The 12,226-nt window shown below is 41.4% G+C and overlaps 1 protein-coding gene across 4 annotated transcripts in view; it reads left to right on the forward strand.

Moving 5' to 3' along the window:
* Positions 1 to 12,226, forward strand: part of LOC306838376 (adenylate cyclase type 9-like) — a 38,631-nt gene that overhangs the window by 19,634 nt on the left and 6,771 nt on the right. For 2 of the 4 annotated variants that reach the window (XM_079366514.1, XM_079366516.1), the window contains exons 2-6: positions 6,971 to 7,143; positions 8,975 to 9,088; positions 9,416 to 9,672; positions 10,867 to 10,969; positions 11,535 to 11,743. In XM_079366514.1, the coding sequence (XP_079222640.1) occupies positions 6,971 to 7,143; positions 8,975 to 9,088; positions 9,416 to 9,672; positions 10,867 to 10,969; positions 11,535 to 11,743 (856 nt within the window). The remainder of the gene's footprint in view (positions 1 to 6,970; positions 7,144 to 8,974; positions 9,089 to 9,415; positions 9,673 to 10,866; positions 10,970 to 11,534; positions 11,744 to 12,226) is intronic. The other 2 variants (XM_079366515.1, XM_079366517.1) reach the window with 1 other exon arrangement.

The raw sequence follows: 12,226 nt of genomic DNA on the forward strand, positions 1-12,226 counted from the left end.
TCCCTAACTTGCACAAGATTGAACCTGTCACACATCAGTTAAATGATATGTCATCATCTCTGCCCTCTTGCTCATGGTGACATCTTCAGAATATTTCCTGTTTTCAAAGTTCAACTCACCCGACTTCTTGCGTTCATTTTTATTCGGCAGCTGGCAGGAAAAAGCTCAGTAAAGTCAGGGTGAGTAATGTGGTTGTTTGCGTTCAGACATGCAGCGAACCCTAAAAGTATAAAAAGTCTATTTGTTCCACAAGCTTACTCTCATCAACATGATAATACAGTTTAATGGTTTAACATTGTATCTATTGATCAATTTGCAAGGAATCATAGCATCTTATTGGAACTATAAAGGTAAAAAGAGCTCAGAACAAAAGCATATGACTGAATTTTCAGATCATAGAATACAGTCTATGCTGTATATTCACAAGTGCCAAGCAGCAAGATTCATTCTTCACTTTGAAATTCTTATAAAAGCAGCAGACGTTAGATCACATTCTCAAGAGAGTCGTTATGTTGTATTTAATTATTAGTAGGAGGTTGTCTGAGTGTTTTTATCGCAACGTCTTAAAAAAAATAGTTACATTCTACTTGATGAGAGAAACCAAGGGCAACGGTTTACCAAGGAGAGAATTAAAATAAGTTGCTCTGGGGAGAAAGACGTAAATACTTGTTATGGGGACATTTCATTGTTAGCTGTTAAATGGAAGTCTTTTTTCAGTGGAAACTGGATTATGAAGCTTTTCAAAACGAATAATAAACATTGATCATAAAATCTTGCAAACCCATTAAAGACATTCTTGCTCATTGATTCACAACTTCTGATAATGTCCTATTTCAACACTTCAATCTCTACTATAATCTCACATTATAAACTTCTAAGCCCTAATATAAAGAAATATTGAGAGCCTTACTTTACTAAAACATAATGCTGGCACTGATTAAGCGTGCAGTTTGATACCAGCCTTTCGCATTTATCACAATTCCCCATTTGGCTCATTTTGCATGTTTTTGCAAGAAGTAAATGGAGCAAAGTGTGAGACATCACTTTTTCTTTATTTTATTCAGAAGACAGCTTGTTAAACACAAATCTGCACAACGCTCTCTGTCAGGGGACAGTCTTTTCTAATCTGAAGTGTGGGTAATTCACTTTCACTGCCCCTCAAGTAACCTGGACTCAGCAGAAGTGTTCAGCGCTAAAAAGGAAGGTCAATAAACCCCCCCCCCCCCCCCCCCCCCACCCCCCCACCCCCCCTTCAAGCTTTCCTCTGCTCACGAGACACACTTAGACACACTTGGACACACTAGGTCACACTTTAGACACGCACATGCACACGCACACGCACACGCACACACACTCTCTTCTTCTTCTTTACTGTCAGAAATGACAATGCGACTCCCTAGGTAATTCCTTATGAAAAATGCACAAGTGCCTTTCATGTTTTCTGACTGAATGGGTTCACTTCCAGACAGTGCACACAAAGAATTCATCCCACCACCACTACAGACTCAATCCCACCTTTGTTGCCTTAGTCCAGGCTCTTTTTTTGATTCCACCCCCCAAATCTCCGTCATCTCTACGTCTGTTCTCTCCCTCGTGTCCCCTGAGAGCCCTGCCGCATTAAGTCCTTCTAAACAGCCTGTCATATACTGGACAGGTTTCCTCCTGTTCCTCCTGTCCTCTTCCACCCAGACAGGGACAGGATGTACAATGTATCTCAGGATGGGGACGCAGTGGAGGGCTGCTTGCTGGCAGTGCCAGCTGGCATCAAAACCTGCCTGGCCTTTCAGTGTTAGTGTCTCTGCGCCACCTGCTCCACTGCCCTCCTGCTTGGATACTTGGCCCTGGAAAGCAAACCTGTCATTATTGGGGTATAAGGTACATGTGGGTTTTTATGTGTGTTAGTGGTGAGCCAAGCACATTTTCTAACTCTCCTTAGCCTAGTTGCCCTCTGTTTTCTGCTGCTTTTAGCAAAACTCCCCAGGACATTGACATCAGCTGCTCGGTCCCACTTGGAGTGTGTTTAAAGGAAAGGTGTTACTTTCAGATAAAGGACCACACCACTCTCTATTTATGACTAAAATGTGCTTTTTGAGCAACTTATTCTTCCCCCACCTTTTCCCCTTTGAATAAGTAGTAGACGTTACAATGACGTTACTTATTGGTTCTGAACGACTGATTTTATGCACTTAGTTTGATTTATTTATTTTTTGTTATCGCCATCTTGTTTTTTTGGAGCCAGAAACGACCACATTTGGGTTGAATAAGGTAACAGGCTGCTATAAAGTGACACAAGGTGCCACACCCAAAGCTACAGCAGATACATATTCTTTATGTATTTTTTCCTAAGTGGGGCTGTTTGACTGAATAAACATCATGTTTATTTATTTATTTTTTAAAGAAGATTTGAGGCAATGTGACCAGGTTACATCCACTCCTTCATGTTTTGTTTCCTGTTTTTTTTTGTGTTGCTCTGTTATTAAAAAAAAAAAAAAAAAAAAAAAAGGACAGCTTAAGGTTATGTCCCTGCCAGGCTTTTATACTTGCTAATTTGCATTTAGAAAATTGTCCTTCTTTCAGCTCAGGGCCCATGGAGAGTTTTTGAATTGACCATTACAGTCACGACTTTGCTCAACTCTTTTTGTGTTCGTTTGGCAAAACCAACCAACTGTACACTGAGTCCCTTTAAGCATCATACAAAGAGGAGTTCAGGGGCGGCTGTTGTCCCAGAAGAGCTCGGACATGCTATGAGGAGGTGAGAAGGAGGAGTGGAGTTGATGGTGTTATTTGTTTTGCTTTTTTCATGTCTCTCTCTCCTGTCCTGAACAAAGGGGCTTGGAGAGGGAGATAATGTGACTGTGCTCTCACGAGGAAAGGTTATATACTGTTCCCTGTCAGCGGAAAGCACAGCACAGGACAGGACACTTCAAGTCCAATAATGATGCTCTTCAACTAGCTCAGGGTCATCTGAAACACAGATCATCAAACAGACGTGCTAGAAATGACAGATTTAAGTCGGGTTGTCATGAAACCGGGCTTTTAAAATTATGCGATTAACAATCAACTGATATACATACCTGTTTCAATGTTAAAGTTGTCTGGGCCTAATTGGGATATTCCTTGCTTTTAATTTCCAAGCAAATGTATGTATTAATTTCACAAATTCAGTAGCAGGAAGAGAGAAACGCCGCACACTCAACTCCAAATGCAAAGAGATTTATGTGACAACAACAAATACAGTAGCAGCCATTCGGTATTAAAACACTGCAAGCCAGTGTAACTTTTGTTGTCACCTCCTCATCGACTTTTTTGATGTTTAAAAGTAACAAAGACGTAACCTTTGAATCTTTTTACATAAAAAACAGATTTCAGAAACATCTGCTGACCTGTAAATATGAATAGTCTGTTTTGCTCTTTAAATACATTAATTCGATGCTATATCAGTTAGTCAATGAATCAGTTGATTGCATCGTTCAAACCCAAAATCTATCAGAATATAGAACATTTGACCATATTTGATTTGAATTGCACACACACACACACACGCACACACACACACACACACACACACACACACACACACACTTATATGGAAAGAGAAAAGAGGCATCATGTGTTGAGCTTTGTGACCTTTTCTGCTGCTGTGAGATCTTTACAGCACAGCTGTGTTCTGATGATGTTGGACGCTGTTGGAGTGGACGTTGCAGGGCCAGCTGTGGTCAGGCCAGTTTATCAGAGCCACAATTTATTGCGTGACAATGCTGCAATTTCAATTTCAGCCCACAAGGCTGGATCATAAAGACGCACGATTTTCTTTGAATGTCCAGGAACAGGCCTGCAAACGTTTGGAAACACTTGAACTTGTGTAATCCTGCATACAAACACTAACAGATCACATTTGGTGCGCCACTGTAAGCCCCTGCAATCCATTTATCTTGTTCCTCTGTTGCTGTCCAGACTCTGCCATGTGAAGTGATTTCCGAAACAAGCTGTCAAACCACAGGAGGGGATCAATCTAACATGCATCCTCATTAACCTTTCAGAGACATGGACATATTTTCCAGCCTTAAGGCGCCGTTCTCTTTAGTGTGACAAAAAGGAAGGTGCTAAAATGTCCAAAATAACGCCAGCGGACATGTTTAATTTGAAGTAAATCAAAGTGAAGGAGGGGGCAAGCCACAGCTGATCTCCCGTCACCTATCATCTCATTATTACTTTCAATTTTTCAGTTCTATTTGAAAATTTGAGCCGTATTTTTAATCTTGTTTTCACCTCTTGTATTTAATTGTCTTTCACAAGCGAGCTCTTGGGTATTAAGCCACAGTTATTCTTCCCTCCACTATCAAATCTTCTCTGCTCTTTCTGCCTTTCACCCTCTCTGATGGGCACATTATCGGGCTTGAAACGTTTCATTATCTTTAATAAGCTGTTACGGTGTGAGGGAATGGAGGCTGAATGGTCCAATGATTTCTGCTTCAGTGGATTTTGCCTAGTCCCTGTTTTATAAAGTTGTATTATTATGCAGCAGGCTCTATCGCATATACAGCAGACATAGGTGTTGCATTAATCATGACTGTAAAAATATTAATAAACAATACAGTGTGACTCATACTTGAGAAGCGTTGCAGCCCGAGACGGACATGACTGTCTCTTTGAGTCAAATGTTCCCAATCTGGCCTGTACAATTCACAGACATTCACACTTCATCTCACTCAAACTCTACCCACCACAGCTATGAGACATCGTTTGACATTTCTTTGTTGCCTTACATACAGTCCATCATTTTAAGATATCTTTATCTTTGTTTGCTGTGCAGCCAGGGGAGAAATGTCGAAGAAAAGGAAGGGATGAAAAACTTAAATGGGAAGGTAGACAGTAACCCTATTGACCTATGAGAGGGAGCAGAAGTCAGTTTATGTCAAGACGGGAGGCAGGGAGGGATTTGATTAGCAAACTAATGAAATCTGTCAACCCAGTGTGTGTGTGTGTGTGTGTGTGTGTGTGTTTGTGAGTGTGTGTGGTGTCACTCTCATACATTCTCAGAAGCTCTCTCGGTTTCCTGCTGCCTCTGTGCCATTCTGCATCACTGGTGCAGGGAATTAGTTCTTTGTTACTGCTGTTCACCGCCCTCATTTCCTATCCCTGGATCCTCATCCACCTGGCTATCGACCCAGCTACAGTGAAGCCATCTATATACACCTCTGCTTGATGTGTGTGGACGCGTTTGACTGTGTATGTAGGTGGATGGAGGGGGTGGTGTTTTTTTGAGTGTCTCATTATTACACTTGTATTTACATGAGTCCTTTTGTGTGCATGTTTTCTTACGTCAGTATTTCTCCCATAAGAATTGTTTGTGCTCGTCTATCACTGCACGTGTATCTGTGTCATATGTGTGGTCTGTGCATGGAAGTGTGTGTAAGGTAGACAGTGCAGTCCCAGGGTGGTTTGGCACAGGCGAGGCGGGTGGCCTGTCTGAAGTACTCGTGCAGACAATGCTAAGGGCACGAGGTTGTGGTTTTACTGACAGTGGAATTATGTGGCCAAGCAAATGGTCACAGGTACTTAATTATGCTGCTGACATTTGCACAGTTACCTGTCAATGTCATTGTGCCTTGTCCCCACACAGTGCATGCAAGCAAAGGGAAAAGAATATGAATCAAGGTTTAGTCACAAACCCAGGTAATTGTGTAATTGTCTAATTTCTAGTAAAAAAAACACGCTCATCATAAAGCACATTCTAACATTTTATTTTAAGAGAATAAAAGCAAAATAATATGGCCTGAATTACCAATAATGAGCAAAAATATGTGCCATTGCGGCTAGCAAAATTGACTTTAGAGTTTTGAATGGGAGTTCATTTTCTAATAAGTGTCATCTCATCACAAGACACTCAACAAGTACATTATGTTGACTTCATTGGCAGATAAGTAAATCAGGCTAAATTGTAGTTTTTGTATATATCCTGAAAACAGACATTTATCTGGACTTGATTGTGGCTTTTAGAGACTGTTATGAGATATTTTGGCTTTTGTCGATTCTATGTCTCTCTGAGCAGCTCATTTGGCAGCAATAACCCAAACAGGTAGTGGACCATATGTCTGCAAGGCACTTCAATTTGCTCTGTGGGAGCACCATAAAGATCAATTGATCTAAGGCTGCATAAAACAAAGAACAAATCTTACTGAGAGTGTTAAATACACAGGTTTTTACATTTCATCCTACAGCACGTTATTCAGTAACTCTATAATCGTTTGTTAAAGGTCAAACCTCTACTTTGCTTTTTGTTATCACATTTTTTCTGGCAAAATGTTGAGCTCAAAAAGCTGAATTTAAGACTAAAGGCTGCACAAACGGATACACAGACACATACACATTCCTCATAGGAGTGATGGAAGTGAAAACATGTTGATATAAGTGGGAGTACGCAGGTGTTCAAATATTTGGCCCTGGCCTGTTATGTCTGATACTGTTTCTATCTCATGGTCACGGTGAGAAACTCACAAGCATAAACTCTACACAGAGATGCACTTGCACCTGCAGTAAATGAGACAGGAAAAATAGTGAAGAAAATGGTTCAACATAAGTTTAGTAGGAAAGGATGTGTTTGCCTTGAAGGAGTTGAATTGATATCCTATGTGTTCTATTAGAAATCCTGCACATATGTTGATGCTATCTTGTTTATATATATATTTATGGAAACAAGAATGACTCATGTATATGACCTTGGCTCTTTCAAGTAGGAGAGTTGATATTCACAGCTTTTCCCTCTCAGGATTCTAGTTTCATGCCAAACCCCTCTGATATAACTCTCTGAGGAAATGCATCCTGCAGAGGGCTGAGCCTCAGCTGCATGCTTAAACAACTCCACAACCAGTAATACCTTTATCCATTTAAGGATGAACAAACCCCGTGTCAGGCATACTTTTTCATACAAGAGTTAAGAACTGTCATTCCTCCCACTCTGTTTCTGCAGGGCTGAAGACCTACCTGATCTCTGGCAGGAAAGTGGAGCCTCACTCTCACTGTAGCTGCTCCCAGCCGGGGTTAAATGGATCCGAACATGCAGATTCTCAGTGCCCCTCTACCAGAATACACACACCTGATGGAGCTCCTTCGGTCTGCACTCTGCCTCCAGACAATGTCAAGGTGAGTGTATGCTATTTCTGTGTGAATGTGAAAGAATCATTGGACATTTGTTTGAGAAAGGAGTATATTCCTAGGCTTATTTTTCATCACACATCTATGTTGCCTGAGGAAGAGCGCTGAGCTGCATGTTCTGCAACAGCCTCTTCGAGGTTAATTCTTTTGCTCTCTGTTCTTTTCTTTTTTCATGTGGGTGTATTCGAAGCTTTGATAAACATTTCTCCTCATGCATCAAGCCTTTTTGTCTTTAGTGGAGATGAAAAAAGTAACAGAAAAATATATTTTCTTCCTGTTATGACCATGAATTGACTTTTTCTTTCCTTTCACTTTTACAACATACTGTAAGTTTGACCTTGGGCACCTTGCATGCATACAGCATTGATTTCTCTCTTCACTTTTGGTGCTCCTGCATGTGTTCTCCTTTAGGCCTCCATTTATGTAGACCTCAGACCGTATTAAACCTTTAATTGGATTCTGATAACAAAACTGTGAGAGCTTCTTTATAAGGCAATAAAAAAAGGTTCTTCCCAGCAGGCAGTCTACATAATAACTATCATGATCTGCTCATCAATACAAAGCGTGTCCATCCATTGTACCCTCCCTTTCTCTGCCGTCAAGGGAATTTTCTCATTTGCTTCCAAATTGGATCACTAGGTCATAGACTCCATGTGACACAGTATTCCCTTATAATTACCCTCAAAACCCTGCACCACAGTGCTTCAAATTCACCTCAATTACTCCTCTCTCTCCGTACATATGTGCACCCCATGATCCCTTGACAGATCTTCCAGCTCTCTGCCAGGCCAGGTGGAGGCAGGATATGGTATGATAATGAGCTAACTCAGGCGGAGAGAAGGGGAGCTTAGATCTTTCTGCCTCTTACTCCTCCGTTTACAGCCCTCAAACAGGTACAGATGAGGCTCATAGGAAAGGATCATATTCTGGGATCTGGAGGCTTGATCACATCTAAATGTGTGAAAGGATTCACTGAGCAGGTGTTGGAATAAATGTTTGCATGTTAAATGTAGCATGTAGGTACACAGGGAGGCCATACATCCGTGCTAAAACTGTTGAGGATGTGTGTTTGACTTCTCAGAGCTCTGCTCCTAGCAAATGTCCTCGTCAATACCAGCGCAACTTAACCGTCTTACAGATTTCAGATTTCTCCTACATCCACTTACGTTATCTATTCTTTTTGAAGGGTATGAGCAGGATGAAAACAAAAACGTGAGCCTGTGTCTGGACCTTTTTAACGCGACTTGTTTACCCTCAACTATCTCCCCAGATTCTCAATAACTGCTGACACAACTTTGTCTTAAACGACTTTAGACTGGCATAACTAATCTCTGCCGTCATCATCGTCATCTTTGTACATTTATCTTGATATTGGTGTCCCAGACTGTAAATTCATGTTTCACTTCAGCACAGCGAGAGTTCCGCATACACAATCAGACATGCACACGCGCACACACACACACACTCACACACACAGCCCCCCCCCCCCCCCCCCCCTTCTCCTGACTCCACTGATCCTCCCTCGGCTCTGTAACGCTTCTGTTACTACTTCCAAACTGTGTCACTGTTACCTCCGTGATATTCAGATTAAAGGCGAAACATCACAGGGAGGTAAAATATCACGCCTTTAATGAACAGTCTTTTTGCTGCTGCATCGTTTTTTTTATCCCTCTTTTTTTCATTTCTTTATATGCTCCAACTCAGCAATTGTCTCATGTTTTTCCTTGCGTATGCGTTTCTTATCCCTTGATTCATCTTCTTTTCTTCCCAACATACTCTATCTCCCTCCATTCTGCCCCCTCCAATCTCTGCCTCCCAGCAGTCTCCCTGTCTCTCCTGCAGTGTGGTCCTGATACCAGGGGAGGATCAGGTTCTGGAGGAAGGAGCAGTGCACAATGGCTGCCATGACAACCACAAGACTAACAGCAGCAAGGTTAGCATGTTGTTGTACTCCAACCAAACAAATGAGACTTTAAACTGTTCGTCGTTTTATGTCTAGTACAGTGTATTTTAATTCTGAACATTGTCAGCCAACTCCTGTTACATTTTCTCAGGCCCAGTGGCTTAAAGAAAGAGTTTGGAATAGTTTAAGAAATAGGACTCCTCGAGTCCCAGATCAACTGTGCCACAGGCACAATGATTCAAAGTGATGTGACAGTACCTCTTATACGTATTCATTATTGCTGACCTGTTTTCAAAGCAGAGATCTATTTTTACACCTTCTCTTGTGATTAATTCAGGTTTCCTCTCTTCCATTTAGGACTCTTCAAACCTAAAGTTTTCCCCAGCAGTTGCTGCGGGACGCAGCCCCAAGGCTCTAAACGGCCTGCTGAGCCCTCAGCTGGAGGCCTTGAACAACAGCCAGACGTCTCTGTGTGAGATGCTACAGGAGAAGGAGAAGAAGACATGGAGTGGAGGAGTCATGGGGATGGACCATTCAGCGCTCATCCCTCTACGCTCCAAAAACTTCAGGGAGAGGAGCGATGCTCACTTTGTGGACGTTATCAAAGAGGACAGGTTCGACAACCCCAAACACATTTACGTTACAAATCTATGATATTTAAACCAGAGATGCTCAGATATTGTTATTTCTTATTTGGACTAGTTCCAGTACCTAGACTTGAGCATTGGCTGATAGGACCCTTCCTACCTGCATGTACATCACATACTGTACAAACATAATCATATGCAATTAAATGCTGTGTACCGTTGACCCTCTATGGATGGTTAATGTTTACTAAAACTGTATAGGAATCATAACTTAGAGAATATCAGGAAGAGACTCAAGATAAGCTGGAGCTAACACAAGCTCAGGTCTTTTTCTGTTCTTCAGGAGGCTTAAAGACACCCTGATTTTTTCAAAAATTGTTTTCGGGGGCTTTAAGCCTTTGTTTGGATAGGACAGTGGATCGAGTAGGAAATCAGAATGAGAGACATGCTAGGAGCCAGAGGTGGGACTTTTGAACTCTTTTGTCATGCTGCTTTTCATGTCTTTGTGTGAAGCACTTTGAATTGCCTTGTTGCTAAAATGTGCTGCACACATAAACTTGTGTTTATTTGGAGGACGATAGTCTCCTTTTACCTAACTGCCATTTGCATGTGGAAGTAAATGCACCCCTTGTCCCCCATTAGAGGAGTGCATCTAGGGGGGAGATGGTGGCTCTGTGTTATGTTGGAGATGGCAAGGTGGAACAGCACCATGTGTGTGTGGTTGCCTGTGCATGTATGTGAAGCTCACACTGTGTGTTCACTTGTGTTTTAACTGTCAGAATCTGGTTTTATTGCCAGTACATTTATACATACAAGGAATTTGTCTTGGTATATTGGTGCAAAAACTGTTAACAAGGGAGATAAAACAGAGCAAACACAAGCACGAACTTAAATAATGAAATATAAGAAGCAATTACAAATGTATGTCATAAAACAGTAGTTGCAATTTGCAGTCCTAATTTTCTAATTGCTGTGTGGGCCTCTGTTTTGACAAGCAGAAACAACTGCACTTGTTGGGCGGTTCATAAATTATGGCGCTGGATATGGGCACACTTACAGATTGGTATTGGAGCAAATTATGAATGATTACTGTAGGGATCAGTTAATCCATATGTCAGTCTGAATTGTAAATGCGTATTTTCAACCTTAGGCTATCAACTATCACTTGTAAAATCCCAACTTATCATAAATTCAACTGGTTTTCCTCTGTGCCTGTGACAGCCTTATGAAGGACTATTTCTGTAAGCCTCCCATAAACAAGCTGAGCGTCACCTTCCTGGAGAAGAGCCTGGAGTCTGCCTACCGGATAAGCTACCAGGAGGAGGTATGTAAGTGGGTATGAGCTTTTTCTGTGAATGAATGAGTGTACATGCCAGGGTGTGTTTATTATTATATATTTTTTAACTATGTCCTTGGCTGTGCTCTGACATTCTTTCATAGTTTAAAAGTATCCAAAATAAACAGTATATGTTTTTATCATTCTTAATCTGAAAGCATGAAATCTAGCTGTTTGTATAAATGTCTTTCTACCTGTTTGAGTTTCTGTGCATGTCTGTGTCTCGTCTGGGAAGCCTGTTTGCGCTGTGTTTTGACCAGACTGGTCAAGACTGCGGCAAAGAGAAATCACTGCAGGACCTTTAATGTAGATTTGTACTAGGCTGTGATGTCCTCTGCTGGTGCAACTTCAGAAGTGCAGCTTCACTGTCAAGGCTGCAACTGTTGCTCCATCACCAGGTCTAAAGTCTGAGTCTTTCGCATTGGATTTGCGTATGGATCTTGTAAACACATTCCGATTGATGAAGGTTTATTCCTGTGTATTAAAATCTTTTTTTGTTTTATTTTTTGTAAAATTATCTCTGCCTTGCCTTCCTTCTCTCTTACTCTTCCAGGTAGAAAGCCATGCCACGGTGCAGACTTTTGCCAGTCCAACATTCAGTTCTTTCCTGGACATGCTGCTGAGCTGTTGTGTATTTCTGGCTCTCTCTCTGGCCTGTTTCCTTCGCCCGCTCGTCACCCAGCAGAGTCCATCCACACCAGCACTCATTCTAACTGCTGTAGCCGCTGTGTTAAAAGCAGTGGCTCTGCTGTTTGCTATTCGGTGAGATACAGAATGTGTGGAGTGAATACGGAGTGGGGATTTGCTTGAGAGATCCTCTGGCCACATAAGCCTGCAAAGTACAAAATTGGTCACTAATTGGTTGCCATCTTGTATTCTAATGCAAAATAAAAACATCACAGTTGTATCACAATTTTTAGCAAGCTATTCCTTACCATTAGACTCCTGAACCAACATATTGAAGCTATGACAATTATACTGCGATTTAGGTGCATCTACTAAAAATAGGAAAACGTAATAAATAAATACTTTGGGGGCAGTATGTAAGGTATGAGGGAAAAGAAGAAAATAACATTTACTCGGCTTTGTAGTGATTGTAAAAGTGTTCTGATGTTTTGTTATGATCCCTGATACAGAGGATACAGGAACTCAACAGTGGGAGGCAGTTGGTTATCTTTGCCTGTTGGATGTTATCAGCTATCAGATAACTTTTTTTATTTTCAAGGAAATGTATTAAGGACCATC

This window comes from Symphodus melops (assembly GCF_947650265.1).
Source record: "Symphodus melops genome assembly, chromosome: 17".
NCBI classification, from domain to species: domain Eukaryota; kingdom Metazoa; phylum Chordata; class Actinopteri; order Labriformes; family Labridae; genus Symphodus; species Symphodus melops.